This window comes from Leptodactylus fuscus, chromosome 1 (assembly GCF_031893055.1).
Source record: "Leptodactylus fuscus isolate aLepFus1 chromosome 1, aLepFus1.hap2, whole genome shotgun sequence".
In the NCBI taxonomy this organism is placed as follows: Eukaryota; Metazoa; Chordata; class Amphibia; order Anura; family Leptodactylidae; genus Leptodactylus; species Leptodactylus fuscus.
In genome coordinates, this window is record NC_134265.1 from 106066594 (window position 1) to 106087537 (window position 20944).

The following is a 20944-nucleotide window of genomic DNA, read 5'->3' on the forward strand; positions in this document are numbered from 1 at the left end:
GTACAGTTCCCTTAGGCCCTTTATGGATAATCATAAATTCCGACGAGAACTTTTCAATTCTTTTTATCCTTGCTTAATATCCTGCTCTGTTACCGTTCTCCAGGGAACTTCTCTGGAGACCTATTTCAGGCTGATTACAAGGTAGTGCATACTACGAGGAACTGCATAGCAGGAAATACCATTAAATCAGCACACCTGTAAATCAGATTAAAGCCATAGCCTCAACCAAATCCAGAATTAGCATATTGTAGTGGACAATGCAGGGATCAGATGAGGACAGCGCTCAGGTTACTGCCTTTCAACGTGTTATTGATGGTATGTCACATGAAAAGCGACTTGTCCTCTGGTGTCATGCTTTTGTAGGTGTGATAGAAGTCATCCATTTTCACATGCAGTAAGGCAGTATTCACATGGACATATTCATCCCTGTGTGACTGCAGAGGAGACCGACTTGGAGACAGTTAATTCTAGGTCTGTTCCTTCTGCAATATGGACTGAAATATTGCATGCTGTGGTCATTGAGTGTTACTATGAGTCCATATGGAGTTTAATGAACACAATAGCATATGGACTAAAAAGACAGCATGTCAATAAGGCATTAGGTGTGGAAAAAATACTAATGTATGCCAAATGGAATTGGGCATCAGTCAATCGCCTGGGAAACTATCCTGTCCAGTGTGCAACAGCATAATGCCATGCCCAGGCAGAAAAGATGGGATGGAGAACCCTTTCAGCCAGACATAAATGGAAAGATTTGAGGCAATATAAAGCAAACCACCTAACGCATTGACCACTTACGCTCAGTGTGGAATACCTAGCCATTCTTCTCATTCAATCCCTTTTACTTCAGGTCCCTTTTGATCATTCTCTGCTGGTTTTAGCTGACATATTCCAAATACTCGCTGATAAAACTGTGCTATATTCCATTTTGTGATCTCAAAGGAGAGACCGATGAATATTTTAACACTATGTGTACTTCAGAATTGCAGTGGTCGATGGGAGCTATAGATCTAAGTAGTTTATGTATATTTAATGCTGCGTAATCTGAGCTCTTGACTCATTTTTGGTCTGGGATCACACCATGGTCGACCTGTGGAATGGAAACAGTGGAGCAGCCCAAGGTGTTTGGACATATGTCTTGTATTTTCACTTCTACAAATTACTCAGGTTTGTAAGTATGTCCTCCATATACTTTGCAAATTAGATTATATTAGTCCTGGCAGCAAATACAGTGTGAAATGTCCAGTTGTAGACGTGAACGGAGAATGATGGTTGTGAAGGTTTCTTCATCCTTCAACCTTGGTGGCTTGGAACAACTCTGAAATTACATATTGCTGATCTCGAGAGAACAGGAAATATCTGGTTTTATTTCTTTAAATTTCCAAGGTCTTTTATACAGACTAGAAGCTAAATCTCAAGTAAGACAATGGTGAGAGATGGTCTGCAAACTGAGGTATCTGCTCCAAAGAGTTACTGCAAGTGACATGCAGTCTTATGACCGTACCGCCACAGCCTAATTTACTGAGCTCAGTGAGCAGGCAACAAAGCAGACATGAATAGGACGTTGTGTGCATGGGACCGTACAAATGAATAAGTTTGTGCGCATGGCTAAGAGCAATTATTCTAGAAATGTATGGAGCAGCACCAGTGTTTTCAAATGGACTTTCATTATGTTGTGTGATAGTCCATTCCCAAGCTTGCTAATGATTTTCTGATCTCAGACAAGTCATAGAAGGCTAATACAGATTTCTTGTAATAACTTAACTTTGATTTATCATTCACTTACATAACACAGGAAGCAGATTTATGCTGCAAAATAGAAGTGCTCTCTCACCAGTCACACAATCTGGATTCCAAGCCTGCTTTGGTGGGACACGTAATGTGTTAAATTAACAAACTGCAAAGACTTACAAACCTGACCCAAAAATATGGCTATACGTAGTGACCATAAAGCATTTGCAAACGTTGTCTACATGCTATTCGTATAGTTTTTCAGATTGATTGTTAATGACTGCGCAGTTTTGTGGGTAAAACTGCATTTTCCCTTCAATTTCAAGGCTCACACTAATGCCAGCTGTCTGTTGTTCTGATCTTCCAGGAAGACTGCTTCCATGCCGACCAGAACGCTAGTGTGAACCTAGCGTCATCCAGGGTGACAGATTTGTATATATCATGTTCTGGGTTCAGGTCATGCCTCACATCTCCTGAAAAAAAAAACATAACCTTAACATAAACCTAAAATTAAGATTTAAATAGATAGGGGACCCGAACAATAGAGAGCCCGTCCGCTAAAACCTGTTTTCCGTGGACACCCCTAAACCCCAAAGACTATAATATATTTTTATATAGATTATAAAAGTGTTTATACTGAAACTGGTGGAGAGAAAAGTCCTTTGTTTGGAGACTGAGATGTGAACCTAGCCTGAGCAGTGTTGCTGACCAGCGTTGGACATGGCAGACCAAAGCCCTCTATTTACTTCATCCTCTAGGCATATGTTATATAAGAAATATAATAAAATATAATACAGTACAGTAACATTCAGTGCTTTGCAGTTTCATGGGTTTCATGTTGGCTTTTTTGTTGTTGTTAGACCCTAAAATAAACTCGTGTAGGTTTTGTCTTCTGTCTGTCCAAAATCTGCTTCCTTCTCGCTAATCTCCTTATCAGATAGAGATGGAAGACAAAGGCTTTTTTTTTTTTTAAATCTGTGGCATTGAGGTGAACTGCTGGTGAATGAGTCAGACTATCCATTCTCGGTCTACGATGTGAGATGCCTGATCTTTCTCATTTAACAAGAAATGGTTACTATCACCCAGGTCACAGCAGATCCGCGTATTAGTCAGACTGAAAGTGATTGAGGAGGGCAGAAATGATTCGGTTCGTGAGGAAGTCTGTCAGTTCCGAAGACTCTGTGTAAGCTTGAGGTCTTCACTCTGCAGCATTATGGTTAATATGTTGTCAGTTCGGGCGCTGATTGTATAATAATCGCACCTTTTGGATACTCTGAGAGCCGCCTACTGAATGATGCCAGTGCAGGGCAGTAAGGTAAGTCAGCGGCAGCTCTTGTCACAATCTTAGTACAATTACATTGCCAACCTACAGGGTGACAGACTTCTCCTCATCTGAAGTATACACCTATATTGCGTACAATATATGGAATAAAAAAGACAAAGCAAAGCATGGCTTCCTGTGAGTATAATTGTCGTCCTTTTAGGACCTTTTGGTGCAGGTTGTTTGGATAATCTCTCAGTTTTCTGACGCTTTGTATAAAAGTACATTTATATATACTTTTCATAGGTTAATATAGCTGAAAGGGGTTTTCCAAGATCTTAAAAAAATGTTAAATCCTCTGTTTTACCAGTCATTGGCCCTAGCGGCCTTATGCCATACACTGTTTAAGGCCAGTGATTGACTCTAACAGTTACGTCTTCAGATAGACACTGCATCACTGCTTCCAAGTAAGCAAAGATTGGCGGGAGCTACAAGAGTGGATAAAGTATAACAAGGCAGTATCGGTTCTTTGGTCACTTTATCATCACAGAAAACCCCTTTAAAATATATATATATCACTTGTTGTTTACCAATTAAAACCAATTTGTAATCCACTATATTTTTTTAATCAATTTTTATTTGTTGAGTTTTTAGTTCTGTTTTCTGGGGGCAGCCATCTTGTCTGGGCTGTTGTTAACGGCATGAAGCAAGATGCTTTACAGTAGCCATATAGGCCATAGACCCAATAGTCTGGAGATGTCTTTTTGACTTCTGTGAGAGAGTTATTGTGGTCAGTGTATCGGGAGGGCAGTGTATAAGCTGTGACTATGACCTATTGTGAATTATGGATCCTGTGGATCCCTAACAGAATAGGGTTCAACATACTGAACAGGAAGTGTCAGCATACTATTAGGCATAGTGTGTTCTGTCTTTTGCATTTTAAGGGTGTTCTCTTATGTAATAGCAGAGGGTGTGGTTGAAAATAGTTGTTTGATTCCCCCATTTGCTGTGTGTAAATTACCATTATGAAGTCAAGGTGGATCTACTCTGGAGAAGCATTGAGGATGTCAGTGCCCTAGACCTACCGAATCTGGCTTGTTGTTTCTGATGACAGGGTAGTGTATACTATCTCAAGGCTATACAAAAACCTGCACATGTGCTCATGACCTATGACTTTAGTGTTTCCATGGTAAGGATCCCCTCTTATAAGCTGGTAGGTCGTACGTTGATTTTGGAAGAACCTTTTGTTTTGTGGAATTGTGTTCTTTAATATACCGTATATCTGTATGTAATGAGTCATAGATCAGATGCTGTTTCAGTAGTTGTATTATGCTGATGGTTCTAACTTAATACTTGTCATTTAATAAACTGACCCTTTTGATTAATAGTTGTAAATCCCATAGATTACAATGGGGAAACCTTGTGCATGCATGGCCAGCTTCTGCCACCACCTGTCTCCTTCTGCAAAATGGAGGCCAATAAAATCCCATTCTCACCATGAGAGTGGAGTGGGTGCTATATTTTTGCCACATTTTTCCATCCCCTCTTCAGTGGGGATTTTCTGATTTTAGATGTTATATTGAATGGTGTGTTCTGATTGTCCCAGGTCAACATGCCAGAGATACTGATGTCCTCTCATTTCTCTCTACACATATCATTTTATATAAGATACGGTGGTGAATTGTCTATGGGAAATTGCATGTAATTATTACATGTAAATGGTTTTATGTGGAAAAAAGTGAAATAAACCCTTGACGTATCCTCTCTGATCTTTATGCTGTGATCTCTTACGGTAATTTATAATATTTCTTTCTTTCACATGAAGCCATGTGATGTTTCTCTGTCTCTTATAACCGACACTAGTTTCACTCTCAGAAGATGCTTGTGACTCACACCGAGATTACTGAGATGTTGCCACAATTCAGTCATTTTATTTGTGGGATTCCACCTTGGGTGAAAGGAAGAAAAAGAACAGTAGAAATGTTCAGCCCAGAGAAAGAAAACAAGTAGACCCTGTCCATACATGTGTCTAGTTTCTGTCCTCATAGGTTTCAGTTGTTGCATATAAGCCAAATAGCTCAGTCTATTGAACTATTCTGTATAATAAATAAAAAAATGGCAATTTGGCAATCCCCAAATAAGTCATTGGTAGGGGGCAAAATACAGAAAAGGGAATACATTTTTGGAAAGCTATTGCCAATGGGCATTGAGTTCACTGGATATGCTGTGGGTATCTGAGTGAATCACTATATAGTGCTGATATTTCTCTGTAGTGTACAGATACTGATAAGCAATCCTAGAAACATACGTTATATGATCATGCTGCTCCTCCCCTGTACCATATTGTCTGCTAGATTTTATATCGGCCATCAAAGGGTATGAGAGATCCCACTTACCAATAGAACTGGTTCATACACATTGATTCTGACCAGCTTCTGACACCCTAAAGAAAGAAACCTTTAAGGAGGGATTTTTTCACTTTTACACATAAGATATATGTTAATAGACAATTATTCTGATTTCTCTATTAAGTCTCTGTTCACACAGGGTTTGAAACATCTGTCAGAAGTGTATCCTATTGTACTGTGCACACATTTTAGGCAATGCTGCAAAGTAAGAATACTTAAAATAGTAGAAGTGTTCAGAGCTTATTTTTGTCACTTAACAAAAGAAATCTAAATCCTATCAGTATTATGTGTGAACACACTTTATGTTCAGAACAGCACGAGTTCTTCTAGGTTTACTTGAATACAGTTTTTGAAGGAACTCTACAATGATGATGAGATCAGGGCTCTGTAGGGGCCATATCATCACTTCCAGGTCACACCAAATATTGCCAATAGTGCACTCCTTCTTTTCCATCCATAGAGTGAATGGACCCTCAATAAGCACTGTAACCTGCAGGTCAGATCTTTGCTCAGTTCTGCCTGGCACCTTCTTCTCTCCCACTGCAGTACCTGTGTGTGACTATTGGACATGTAGTGAAGGTCATCCTGCTCATTTCATTAGAATGGGATGTGTTATTCGCCTTCCCTCCTGCCACTGAGTAATTGTCTCATTCATTTCTGACTTTATTACATTCATTCAGCAGGACCTCATTGCACATTTTCTTATGATCTTGCTTTTGCATTAATGTCAATGCTGGGTCATTTTTCCTTTATCAGGGGGATATGTATACTGCCAACAGCTGAAATATTTAAAGGAATCCTATCATTTAGAAGCTATTTTTTTCTCCCTAACACGTTGGAATAGCCTTAAGAAAGGCTATTTGTCTCCTACCTTTTAGATGTCTTCTCTGGGCCGCCGTTCGGTAGAAATATCATTTTTTTCCTGTATGCAAATTAGTTCTCTTGCAGCACTGGGTGCAAGCTCCTGTGCTCAAATAGCACTGGGGGCGTCCCCAATGCTGCCAGAGAACTCTCTCCAGCGCCGCCTCCATCTTAGTCAGGAACATCCTCTTCTTGTGTATTCTTCTGGCTTTGGCAGTGAAACTTGTAGGCTTCAGGCCTGGGCAGAGGTGACTGCACATGCCCGCGGCCACAAGAAAAATGGCCGCTTACACAGTAAGTTTAGTATACCTAAACTATACTATATCATTTGTCCAGTCCTAGTTAGTCTAATGCTTGTCAATGATCACATTTCAATGTGAGACCTAAAGCAGCCATGACCGTCATGACACATCTATAGTCAAAAATCCAAACCTGATGGGCTTTCATTGTAGGCCACATGTCATGCTTAAATCATAAGTCTAGCACTACATGATAATGTTGGCCGCAACACATGTTGCATTATGCTTTATTGCATAATGTCGCATGGCTTTATTGCATCGTTTATTGCAAGTATGACTACAATTGGCTGGCAACCAGTTAGTGATTTGTTTGAATTTTTACCGCTAAACTGTTACATGACAGCAAGTCGCAGACTTATTGCACAGATTGTTGCGTGACGAGACTTGATGCTATGCGACTATTGTAAGATTTACAGTTTGGGTGCAGAAAACCCAACCTAGTTTTAACTGTGTTTTCCTAAACTGTTCCTTCAAATGAGAGAAGTATAAATGAAAGACGTTGTAGACCTTCAAAGACACAGAAGGCAGTGATCTCTCTCTTTTTATGGTTTTCCGACACAAATCAATCTTTGTAGCTGACGGTGTCTGTTCATCTGATAATTTTTTTCCTTACCGGCAGCAGGTCTAAAAACTTTTTTGACACATTTGATTGAACATGTATATTTAGGAATAAAGTGACACAGTTAATGGTCTATAATTATCATTGCTTGTGACAATTCCAGGCACAGAAAATATTTGATCCTTCCCAGTATTGCACAGTGTCTTACAGTGTACATTACTGCATACGGTATTTGCTATTTGGGTATAAATCTACGTCTCCAATGAATTTGTGTTTGGCCTTCTGTTTTATGGCAATTGGGAGTTTGAGATCAAAAGTGATTTATTCCCAGTTTCTACATTAACTTTTGGCGAAATATTTCTGCAAATGGATAAGTAATGGATTCCCATAGACTTTCTTGACATATCATCCCAGTGGTGACTACTGTATAATGCTCAGTCATATACATCTGATTTCCCAGTAGTTCAGTGGATGTTATCTGCTTTATGTTTATCATCTTTGCAGGTGGGATATGAGAGAAATAATTTATGGCTAGATAGGTAGATAGAAAGAATGAAGTAGGTAGGTGGTAAATTGATGATGGATATATCAATAAGAGCTATATTGGTGATTGATTATATATCCAGTAGATAGATCAATGGTGGATATTAAAGAGAATCCACGACAAAGGGTAGAGAAGGCATCATTTTGTCAATGTAGCCACCAGCTCCCATGCCCCTAATTTACTATCTGGTGTGGTGTTTCAGGTTTGCGGCAGCGGTCTCTGACTGCTCTACAATAACAAATTGTTTGGAGTGAAAGGTGGAAAAAAGTGAGAAAACGGTTTCAGCATTATTGGTCTAGTCCACAACAATAAAATTACAGTCCAACCTTTGTTATGTGCAGTTTAAATCAGTGGTTCTCAGCCTGTGGTACACAAACCCCAGGGGGTGCACCCCGTAGTCTCCACGGGTACGTACCACAGCTAAGAACCACTGCTTTATGTTGTTTGCTGCACTGCATGCAGGGTACTCGATTGGGGCTTTTTCTCACTAGGGGGTACTTTGCTTGCAAAGATTGAAAAACACTGGTTTAGACTATGGAAGCCAAACTCTGGTTGGTATTGGTGGTAAAATTTCACATAGGCCTATGTCTGTGAGTAATAGGATGCTTGTTTAGTGTGGTGTATAGCACTATTATAATAACTTGGACGCATTTTTCAGTGAAAGTTTAAAAATGTTTCTAGAAGATGCAAATGTTGTTACTGCATTTTCTCAGTAGTGGCTGTTTCCCTTTAATTGTGCTACCCTCCTGGGGAACCATTTGTAATACCCTGGAAATCACAAAAACACAAACAAACAAGGGCAGTGCAACTGGCAAATCTTTTCCCCAACAATAGGATCTGTCCCAGAGGCCTCACATCATCACTGTGCTGAAAAAATGTACAACCCACTTAATAACAATTATTAAAGAAGAGGCTTTGTGTTCCGTTCACACTAATTAGAAGGTTTGCTTTGTTGTGGCTTCATTTTGTTGGATTCTTTTCATTAATTGTCTGTTCCTTGGTGCTTAAATATGGCTTCTAGTCCATGAGCACTTCATACCATTGTTTGAACACTATGCACAAATTCCTAGCTTTAAGAAAGCTGCCGTCTTAGTTCAAGAGAATGTCAAGCCCCTACACCCTTTGTACCAGTGCCACCTTTTAACCCATCATTACTGTTAGAGCAGAAAACCATGAATTTTTTACACATAACAATGTACACGTTCTTAAAGTGCAGATCCGTCTTTGTAACTGCTTCTCTGTGCCACCCTCAGCAGGATGTAGTAACTAGTCATCACATGGAGCCAAAAGGATCGATTCAATGTGCAGAACTTTTGTTACAATGTTTAAAAAAAAAAAAACAACAAGGTGGTCCTGCACTCAAAGACTTTACATTCTGGTGCATCTTCTCTTATAATTGTATATTGTGGCATTCCTAGAGACGTATGACTAAATTGACAGCTGCCTGTATTTTTACATAGTCTGAAATTACCCAATCAGTTCTGAGAAAGGGAATGTTAACACCTAGTTGTCAATTTGTTCATATATTTCTAGGAGGAATAACAAACAGCACAATGTAGAGTTATAAGGAAAGATGCTACAAAATTATTTCATGCGGAGTGCAAGTATTTACTAAAACAAACGAGTCTGGGAACTCCTCTCTCTGAGTTATACCATATTTTTTTAACTAGAAAATTCACTTTTTAGCACGGAAAAATGTTCCTAAAAAGTCTAATAGTCCAAAGTAATGGGACCAGCAGTGCCAGACCCCCCAAGTGTTTACTTTACGTTGGGGAGAATTGCTGATAAAGCACCTTTACGTGAACTCCTAGAGGGCTGTGAGGCTGCTACCAATCTGCAAAGTCAATCCAGAGCTGAACACCATGAATACATCATGTACATCACCTGTCATGGAGAGGACTCTGTGAGAAACTCAGCCTTCTCCAATAGCACATGTCCTGAGGTAACACATAACTGTAGAGACGGAGCACTGCAGAAGGCTATAAGGACCCTCTATGGCATTATGCTCCTGTGGGAAGGGTCAGGACTTACTGTTCACATCACATTATGTCATCCCAATGTATACCTCCAAAGAAAGCTATAGAGGTTTCCCACCGTATAGGCATACAGCAGGATACAGGCCCAGATAAAACGAAAAAAAGAATAATTTACTGGATCCTCTTATGCAGAATAACCTAAGCATTATACCATGCCATGTTTTGTGGAATTCTGACAAAGGGGCACGCTTTTGGCGTCCATCGTGCTTATGAAACTCCGTGGACAGTATTTACTGTGTTCATCGGGAGCTTTTTTCAGCAGATAGTCTAACCAGTCCATCTCAAGTTTCTGTCATCAATGAGAGTGATAAATCCTATGAAACCTATTAAAACTCTGGCAATATCCATGAAGGCATATTATTTAGTGTTCGCTGATATTCATAATGCTTTGTTTTCATTTGCATGGCTAACATGAGAGATGAGCAAGATTTTTGCTGGTCTCTACTTCACTTCCATCCCAACTCTTCCTGTCCCTCTGCCCACTTCTATATCCTGGCCTCCATTGATAATGTTTCGTCATATCCATGTGACTACTGGAACCAAACACTAGCTATAGCTGTGACCTGTCTACACCACAAGGTCACCAGTGTGGACGGCCGTTGGTTGCAGCTGTCACAATTTGGGATGTCATCACTGAGGATAGGGAAAGCACAATACTGGTAAGGTGAGTATTATACTACTACTGCTGCTATTTTATACCATTATAACTGTAGCAAGGGTGAGTATTGCTACTTTTTACTATTTTATATATTTTTTATTTTGGGGGGGCTGGCTGGAAAACTCCCTTTAAACTGTGAAATGTTAAAAAGGTGGAGTTTCATCTTAAGGACTCATAAAAATGAGAAGATTATTTCAAGATACTTAGACATATTGTTAAACCAAGCTTTCTTTGGGGTGCTGTGCATTGCCTGTGCCTACTTGGCACAGCTTGCTTGCCTTTGAAGTTAGCCCTGCAGCTGGGGTATGCTCCATAATGAAGCGACCCTGCCAATCAATGCTCTCTGTTTTATATTACTTATTACTAAATTGAAAAGGGTGTTTTACTACTTCAATAAAGAGCTGATACGGCATGAGGTACATTTTTTTATACAACTCTATGAACTTTGTCATTGAAAACATTATAGCCTTGAATGTGAGAGCACAGAGAAAAGCAATATAATTTGATTACCTATATTAATCAAGTAGAGTACAACATATAAAACCAGTAATGTGAATGTCTGACTGGAGCCAGATAACCGTCTTGTGCATCTTAGGAAGATTTATTTTCGGTAATATAATTCATTTGACATGAACGGATCATCATAATTGCTGTTGCCATGATTTTTTTTTTCTTTTAAAGGAACTGTCTGTCGGTACTAAAGCGATGCTGACTTGAAATTAAAAACAAGGATTTCTGCAGAGTAATTGTTCTGGGTTTTCATTAAATGTCTAAGCTGGCAGGGTAATTGTGCCTTAAATGCTGTGTAGATGGAGAATGGCATTGTAGGCATGTTTAGGAACGCAGCGTGGATGAGCAGTTTACAGTAAGGTGCTGCTTTACAGTGTGCGTATGGTTTTCCAACTCAATAGAGATTAGCACCACTATTAATTTATGTGTGTTTATATGTGATTATCTGTTCAGCATAGGGGGCCTACACAGGCACAGATTTTTGGATGATCTTAATAGCAGGTTTTAAAGACGTTCACCTAAATGCCATAATATCACCTCTATCAAATCGGAAGATTTCTGAATTCACAAAGGGGCAATGAATTTTAAGTCTGTTTAAATGATGCAGTCAATGACGTGAACGATTGCTTATCGCTCGATCGCTGAACTATTTTTTTCCGTACAGTTTTTGGACGATGTAATATACCCCAACTGTGCTAACATGCAGATTGTTACAGTTTCTAAATGCAGCTAAAAGCAGTGTAACCTATAGCAGTTGCATGTGTGCAAAAGTGGGCAGCCATTAACAATATCTCATAGTGTGCTGTAGTGACTCAACCCTGTCTGGGGGATTCCTTGAAAAATAAAACAAACACTATATTCTCAAATTTTGGATAATTAGTCATTTTAACTCCCATAACCATTGACATTATACCTGTTTGAATCCATATTCCTATCCAGTGTAGATAAGTGGCCCATGGATCATCAAATATTTCTGGAATAAGAAAAGACACTTGGAAAGTTCTACTAACCTAAATGCGTAGAGCATTCTGGCTTAATTTGCACACACAAACTGCCCTACATGCTGTGTACCACATTTATTATCTGTTTTTGATGCATTTTATTTATGGACATGACTGAACATGCATCAATGTGTGCCAAAATTCTGGCACACCATTCTGATCCAAAGTAAGCCACACTTTCCATACATACATGAAGATGCTTTCTATACTATAGTTAATGTAATCAATGGTATGGAACTGTCTCTACAGTATATTTCATTAATACAGATTGACTTGATGGAAGTAACATTGTGTCTGATACAGGGGTTTCCGACCATAACAACTTATCTGCAAGATCTGACCACTGACACCCCCATGATCATGAGAATTGGGGTGATTACTCCTCAGTCTATAAAAAAAAAAAAGCATTGGGTCGGGAAGCGCCACCCTTTTCATTTATTTCAGTAGGACCACTAGAGATGTCTGAAGTCCAGTACTTGGCTTTCTCTAGCCACGCTATTGAAGTTATATGGCATAGTGCTGCATCTTTCGACCACCATTCCATTCACACTGGGAAACAAAACACCATTGTTTTCGTTATTGGTGCTGGTCCAAGTGATCAGACCCCTAGTGGGCTGAAACTAAGTTCTGGTCATGTTAGTGGTGCACAAATAAATATATGTAGGTCTTTTGTGTCTCCTGGGCTTGTCCATATGTAGGACAGGCAGATTGGAAGACTTCTTGAGACTTGTACTTCTTAGTGCTCTCTTCTGTATTCCCTGCTCATGGGCACTCCAAAAAATCCACTCCTTGATTGCTACTTCACAACAGGGGCTCCTGAGAGCTCACAGCAAACAGACCAGAAGATGCTTCATTGCCTCTCGAAATGAGCTCTGCCGCTCAGGGCCATCAGCAGCTGACAGAAGTAATACAGAGCATGTTTCTCCGTTGTTTTCCTCCTAACTTGCTATCATACCTTCTTAGTCCCCAAAAGCTGTTATGTGAATACCCAGCAGCATATGTAAGAGTTGTTACTGGATAGTGCAGGCAGTAAGGTAAATAATTGTTGGGAACATTGGTGGAAAAGTATATAAAAAAAATATATAAAGGAACTCTTAAAAGGTGAATACTGTTCTGTTCTGGTTGGTTGTATGCAATCATAAGTTACACTGTTAACCCATCAATGAGGGTTTATGTAACTACATCAAAGACCTTTTGTACTGCTCACATTACTGTACAGTTTAATATCTGGCCTATATGTATACAATCATACAACTTTTTATTTTCTGTGCACATCATGTTTATGACCTCCACTTCTATATCTATACACCAAATTTTATACGGTAAATGGATGCCTGTGACTGAGGTCATCGCAATGACGTTAGTCACCCATAGGCTCCCCAAAAAAAAGGTAAAAATGGATTAGTGTATTCTACTATTGTATTCCTTAGGCCGGGTTCACACGGAGTTACGTGCCGCGAGATTTGGCACGTAGACGCCGCGTGACCCTTTGCGTGCCGTACACGCTCCCATTCATTTCAATGGGAGCGGGGAGCGTATGCGCCGCGCTAGTTTGCGGCCGTGAATAAATGCACGGCCGCAAACTAGCGCGGCGCATACTTTCCCCGCTCCCATTGAAATGAATGGGAGCGTGTACGGCACGCAAAGGGTCACGCGGCGTCTACGTGCCAAATCTCGCGGCACGTAACTCCGTGTGAACCCGGCCTTAGGCTTCCAACACAGCATCCTTTTAATGTACTGTATATGTCAGAAACTTATCCAGGCCTATTTGTTAAGCATATACAAAAAAATGTGCTGTAAACAGGGTCCAAAGCACATAAGTACCATGAAACAATTCTTATTAAAATATAATAAATATAATGCCTAGGGCACAGTTTTAATCGCATTTCATAAACATCTGCCCCGTAAGCTTGAGATCTTTACAGTATGGAACAAGACTATAATATGCCCTCAGTTGTGAAAACCTCTCATGCATTTGACTGAGAGTTTTAGGTGAAAACTTTTCTCTTGCTGAGAGTTACCACATGGAATTTAAAATTCTGTTACATGCTCCTCAGCAGGAGTCTGAACACTGCCATGGAGTCAGCATTCAGCAAGTCATTTTGTAGTCAGTTGAAATGGAGCATCTAACAGTATGGTAAATGTCATGTAGGAAAGCTCGGCACAAGGAATTTTTTCTTAGCTATTTTGGTCAAATTGTCTTTAGAACTGATACCTTCCATTCAGTACACCAAATGTTGCGAGTGATGTCTTCTCGCTGACACAGAGGAACTTTTTTTTTTCTTTAATATTTAATTCTACGTCATTTTAGATCAGGTATTATAATCACTGAACTGTGAATTAAAAAAAAAATCTTTCTGACGCTAGGTTCACACCTGCGTTCAGCCTTCCGTTCTGTGCTTTCCATCTTCTGCATGCCAGAAGACGCAAAGCACAGACCGGGTCCGGCTGTGAGCGGTGGTGAGCGTTTTATGCTCTCCGCCGCGAAACCGGTTTTTTTGTGTCCGGATTAAAAAACCCGGTTTTGCGGCGGAGAGCGCAAAACGCTCACCGCCACTCACGGCTGGACAGCTTTCTCACCCATTCAAATGAATGGGTGAGAAAGCCTCTTGCAGGTTTCTGTCTCCTGCTCTGTTTTATGCAGGAAACGGAAACCTGCAGAACGGAGTGCCAGCGCAGATGTGAACGAGCCCTAAGGCTCCTTTCACAATTCTCGACAGAAACTTTGGACAAATATGTGGATGCCACTGAGCCTTCCATGCTTTAAAAAAAAAAAAAAAATAGAAAAAACTAGAAGCAAAAAAATAATTCCTGAACTGTCAAGATATACAAGGCAGATGGAGGTCTCTGTCTGGTAAATTGTGGCCTATGGATCTGTTAACATATGTGCCGGGAGTATTCACATTGCAGATGCTTTGTAAGAAGAGCCTAACAGTACCATCCATCACCCATAGACTGTAATAGCAACAGATACGTCATGAGCCTTTCCATAACTTGGATGTTACTCTGTGGCATCTGTTAAAGATATATCTGTCACCCATAGGTTACTGAGTTATAAAAAAAAAAAAAAAATAGACTATGACTTGCCCACTTTTTAACTGTAGTAAGTGAGATGGAATATTATTCTACCAATGGGCCAATAGTAAATGTCCAAGATACATCACTTACTGCACATATATAGAATACATCCTTACAGACCGTGTCTGCTGGTTTTGTATGGCTTCTAAGGTGAAATTTGTTCTTTTGAAAGCACAGTAAGTTTTAAGTGTTGCCTTACATTACTGCTTCTAAGACACAAGCATATGGATTGTTTTAACACTTCACAAGTAACAGTATCGGGTGGTTATTTATGTCTGTTTTGATCTACAGTATCACAGTATTGTTTGCTATGTGTGAAGTGAAACCTCATAGAAATCTAATTAGAAGCAATGCAAAGGTGCAAAGCTCTGCCATATGGAGCCTGGTGTTCTAAATCTGCAGAAGTCCTCATGTAAAGTGATAAATTACAGCATTTATGTAATAGGAATGAGTGTAGCAATTGGTTGAATTTGTGAGAATTGTAATGACAAATTTTCAAATATTTAATTTTATTGCCTAAGCCATGACTTTAGACACCGACTGTAAAATGACTATATAAATAAATAAAAATAAAATAACATAAGGCCTGCCTAAGGCTCAATCTGTTCCTCATAGCTCCAGTCTTGCTCACTTCATCCTGTCGGCTGAAAGGCCACAGGGAGGCCTGGGCTCATTTTATCAAACTGTCAAGGAGCTGCTAGAGCTAAGAGAAGCCCTCTCATGCCTGGGGCGAGATCGAGACAGCATTCAATTTCCAGTCCCGTTTCATTTCCGTGTTGCTGCCGGGCAGCTTTGGATCTGAACTCGGTGGCTCTATGCCATCCAAAAATGGCTTGTGGGACCCTCCAAAGGATAGAGTGCTGAAATTGCTGCTATAAATCAGCATCCCCTCCTGACTTGGCAAGAGCTGGAAGTTCTGGCACTGTGGCTCTGCGGCTGCTTTGAGTCCCATTAGCAGGTTTTGCTGTCAGCTTGGCTCCGGATAAAACCCTCCTCTCCTATCATCGTCTAGTACCCCTGCAGACATGAAATCTGTGCCAGGCTGAACAAGTCTCTCCACCTTTCTGCAATCCCATGCCAAACGCAAAAGGAGTGAGATCCGGGAGGAGAGGAGGAGAATGTGGGGGAGTGCCTAGATTCAGAAAATATGTAACAAAAGCAGCTAATTACATTCTTTCTCTATCATTTAATGAACAAGAGGTTGGAAAATTGCAGTGGAATCTACAGAGCTACATAAAAAGCCCATGGAGATGATGTATAGGCCTCACACTGGACCCGCTCCCTGTCGAAAATCTTAAACATAACATTGTTTTTAGGCGTCTGACATAGAGGTTTTGTTTGCAGACATACAAGTGTGCTAATAAAATGTTAAATTATAGGTTTTGGCTTTCATGTATTTGAAATGACAGAGTTTTCAAGAATCTATGACCTGCTAACTGCATTTCCGTATGGAAAGGCCAGCTACCTAGCAACAGCTATTTGGCTAGGTTTCTAGCATCCATTTTTTCTGTGAACTAAACAATGAAATTGAGCACACACAGAGCAGACCACACCGTGAACTAGGTTTCCACTGAAGATATTTTTGACTATCCACTAGTTAAGCATAGTAGTAGATAAGGTGGCAATGCAACATTGTATGCTTAATGCTGTCCCACAACAAGACAAAGGCGCAAATCATAAAAGATAGAACTTTACAGGCAAATACAATTAAGTATGTGCCATTGTGTTATGCCATTAGATTTGTAAAAATCAGGTAAGTTCTATATATTCCATAAAGAAAGCTGAATGTGAGAGTAAAGTCAAGTTCTTGCTAGGTAGAACATTCACTTAGTGAGTGATAGATGCAGACTTCTGCTTGAGAAGAAGCTCCTATTTGCTCACAAATTACAACTTTTCTCAAAGGAGGTCTCAGAAATTGGGTCTAGTTTGGCACCACTAATGCCTAATAAAGAATTACCCATCTGAAATGGTCAAACAGCTTGCAGGATTGGTAATGGCAAGTCGAAAGATTGCTTGTGTACAGTAAAGGCATGGGTATATCAGTGTTCAATAACCATACATGCATACAATGGAATACTTGTCCTAACTTGGCTCACTTCTGGTACACATTTTATAAAAGACATCCAGATCAGCATATTTTTGGGTTCTAGTGTTGAGGAGCTCAAGTGTTAGGTGTCACTAACTCCCTCCTATAGTGGCTGTCGGTGGAAAGAGGGATGGAACATGTTGGTTTTCAACATGTCCTATTCTCTTTTCCAGAACGATTTTTCCTTCTTGGCATTGAAAAAACATGTAGTAAAATTCGACACTACATAATATAGTACACTTTGGGCAGAACACTATGAAATAAGACTTCAGTTATAAGCCCGAGAGGTCTCATGAGATAACTTGTTGATGTTATTTACTTCTTATCCAGCTTACAAGACACCTTCATTTGTGTCTGTCACGTTCCAAACATAAAGCGTCCCAACTTGAACCTGACAAGGGAGGGTTTTGTTTACAAAAATGAGGGGGGCAATTAGCTGGTGCTTTACAAACATTCTTGGTGGAATTAAAAGGCAATTGGCACAACTAAGAAAGTAATCCTTTTACAAGCTTTCTCAGGAGGCCCACTGGGCTGTTTGCTGTTTAGTTTCTCCTCTGGGAGTGTTAACAGGGCCCTTTGGAAACTCCAGGTAATTGAGGCTCTTGTCTTTTACTGAGAGCTCCCAGAGCTGTCATCAGTTGCTATTCTGTACATTTCTTTACCTCGATATTTTGACAAGGGCTTTTGTCCTGATGACAACAGCTGCGTGGGAGGCAGAGCTGAAGGTCTTTTTTCATCTCCTTTGTGCAGGCCCGTTTCTCCATTGTTGACATTCCTCTGGGCAAAGCTTGTGTGCAAACTTGTTGTGTAACTTGTGTTGTGTTCTCAGTCCTTTTTGTCTTGTAATGAAGCACAAGAACCTTCCCTCATCTTCTTTATTAAACAATTTCCAGAATAAAGCCATGGATTCTTTTGCAGGTCAGCATGAGAGAGACATCTCTATGCTTTCAACTAGAGTTCTGATCTTCTTTAAGCTACTCAAAGACATGAGGTTTAAATCATGCATAACCTATAAGTCACCCGACTAGAAGATGACTATAGTCATATTAAAAGATTAATTCAGCCACTAACTGGACTAAGATACCACAAGAGCTCACTCATACAGCTGTGGTTTTTTGGTCCATGTGCTGTCAGAATCTACAACAGATTAGACAGAGACCGGCGCAAAGGTCAACAGTAGTCAATAGGTGAAGTTATGCTGTTGTTCATAGCATGCGCTACTCTAGTCTGTATTGCGAGTGATGCTTGTCCGTTCACATGTGCGGTCAGTTTTACGTTGAACTTTTTTAAAATCTGCCATTGTTTGCATAGACAACACAGACCAGTTAAAAAAATCATCGGCTATTACAAGTGAACATGACATTGCAGGGTAACCATTTTGCCTGACAATTGCTGATGGTTATTAAACATATCCCAAATAATATGTTTTGACTAATATTTCTGTGTCTGTGGCCAGCTTCAAGATTTTGAGTGACCGAAAAAGCCAATGTAGATCACTTTCTGACCATCAGCTTCTTCTAGTGAGTGGAGCAAATGTGACAGATGACAACCATATTTTAGACTATATTGTCAGTGCTACTACCAGGTCAACCTCCTGCGCCAGAAAACTGGTGTAAAATAATCACAAGTTGTGGTTTTACGACTTTCTAAAAGCATTTGTGCAAAAAATAAAAATAAAATAAATTTGTGAAGATGCCATGTTTACACGGTCCACTTTCTAAAAGGGGTCTTGGACATGGCCTCTGGCAGATTTATTATCATTTATGCCAGTTTTCTGGTATAAATAATGACTGTTTCATTCTAGGTATGTGGGCCGCCAGAGGATGTGCTCAATTTGTGATGCGGTGTGCTCCTGATCTTAAATAAGTCTAGGTTCACAGGAGGACTTTTCTATCTGCCGGTTTCAGTATTAAACCAGTAAAAAACCCGGCGGACCCCATTATAGTCTATGGGGTCCACGAGTAACTGCTCTTTAAGCAGATAGGATCTTGGTCTTTCAGGTCCCGATCTGGACCTGAACAACAGAGAGCTGAATGTTAGTGTGTACCTAGCGTTAAGTGCATTGTCTGGAAGAGCAGGGAATATATATATACCCCATAATGTTTTTGTTGATCAAGAAACTTGATAACCCCATTGAATTGCACTCATCCAAATCTTCTTTTTGTTAGGCTGTCGCTTCTGTGCGCTATGTTTTGCTCCTTTGTCACATTAGGGTGTTGTGAACAGTTTCCTACCCCCTCTGTATGGAGAGGTCTACGTCTTTGTCTGTCAACACCATTTAAGTGAGAAAGCGTATTGTCACAGGAGGAGATTTCAGTTGTGAACGTAGTAATGGCAGAGCCATTGAAGAAAGTGTAGTGACAATTAATGCAGTGTCAGCTCACAACTTCAGACCTGTTTTTATGACTTCTTTCTCTCCATTATTTCTTTTGACTGGTAATACAAGTTGGTGAAAGAATAGTGTGTTATAATGTTTTCATTCATATACCCTATTCAGGAATTTTGTAGAAATGGGATGATGGTTAGGTTCTCCTTTGAGAATGCTCCTCTTGGCCAGAGTAGATAGCAGTTGCAAAGAGCATTTCTTGCACTGGAGGACCTGACATGTCCGGTTTTGCCTAGACAATTTGAATGTCAACTGTGCAATGCTTAATTTCCCCTGTGGTGGCGTTGCACGGAAATTGAACACTTTTATACCAGATTTCCCCATAGATAATAGCTGATTTCTGCAGATCTCAGCAGAGAAGGATACTCTGTAAAAGGGTTATTGTCAAAGAAAGTCTTCTAAAATGTTGGGTTGTCCCTTAAAAAATAGGTCCAACATGTCTTTGCACAAGAATTCTAAATATCCAGTGTATGTTTCTTACCTAAATTTGGACATTGGTACCTCAGCATAGGAAATACATTTGAACCCATGAGCACCCCTAGGTCATATTTAGTGCAATTGTTACAGCTGTGACATCTAGTACACATTGATAATAAGCCTAAACAATACATTTGTCTAGATGGTTAATGAATTTCACATGAATACTCTTGGAAGCATCATCTGTGTTCTAATTGAATTATTTGCTATTTTTCATTACAGTGTGACAGTGAAAGTGATATCGACGATAAGGTAAGACTTCATCATATTCTTTGTATTTTTCAGTGAAAATGTTTTTTTACCTCCAATTATAAAATAACTTCAAATTAATGAATATAACCGGTAAATATAAGACACCAATAATATATATTTTATGAGAGAAATGCATCTATCCCCATTAGGCAGAATTGCAGCTTTTTGTAATGCAAATTTTACTGCATTTTTTCAAGCCAAAGCCTAGAGTGGCTACAAAAGGAATGGGAAATATATAAGAAGTTCTTATACCTCTACCTCCTGCTCAACTCACTCCTGGCTTTGGGTCAAACAAAGGCAGCAAAATCTGCACCAAGAAAGATACATTTCCACAACGTTGGGCCTCAGCCTAACTGCTTACTCTGATATCACTAATAGAATCTCTATAGAGAGTGGTGACTGAACTGTCAGCTTCAAAGGCTGTTTTACTTAACCTAATCATGGGGAGAGGATTTGCTACTGGAAGGAGACAAAGGGAGAAGTGATATCAGGCTTAGTGAACAGTATTGGTGCAAAGCAACCTGATGAATGGAGAAAGAATCATTATGTTTTAATATGATATATTACAAAGTATCTTGCAATTATTTACTTATGATGGTTTCTTTGTTAGTGTTATAGTTTGGTTATGTGACTATGTCCATATACTTGCCATAGCTACAAGCACATGTAAGCATACATAACAACTCCACATACCCCATGGTCTTGTCTTCTGTACTGAAAATAGAAATGATGAATCGTGATGGGTAGGATAACATATACTGATTATATAGGCTCTTTAATTTATATACTCACAGTCC

General features: G+C 39.7%; 1 protein-coding gene across 10 annotated transcripts in view; it reads left to right on the top strand.

Annotated features, from left to right (window-relative positions):
• FBRSL1 (fibrosin like 1) overlaps positions 1 to 20944 on the top strand; it is a 386529-nt gene that overhangs the window by 271935 nt on the left and 93650 nt on the right. For all 10 annotated transcript variants that reach the window (XM_075275111.1, XM_075275070.1, XM_075275129.1 and 7 more), the window contains one exon: positions 20118 to 20147. In XM_075275111.1, the coding sequence (XP_075131212.1) occupies positions 20118 to 20147 (30 nt within the window). The remainder of the gene's footprint in view (positions 1 to 20117; positions 20148 to 20944) is intronic.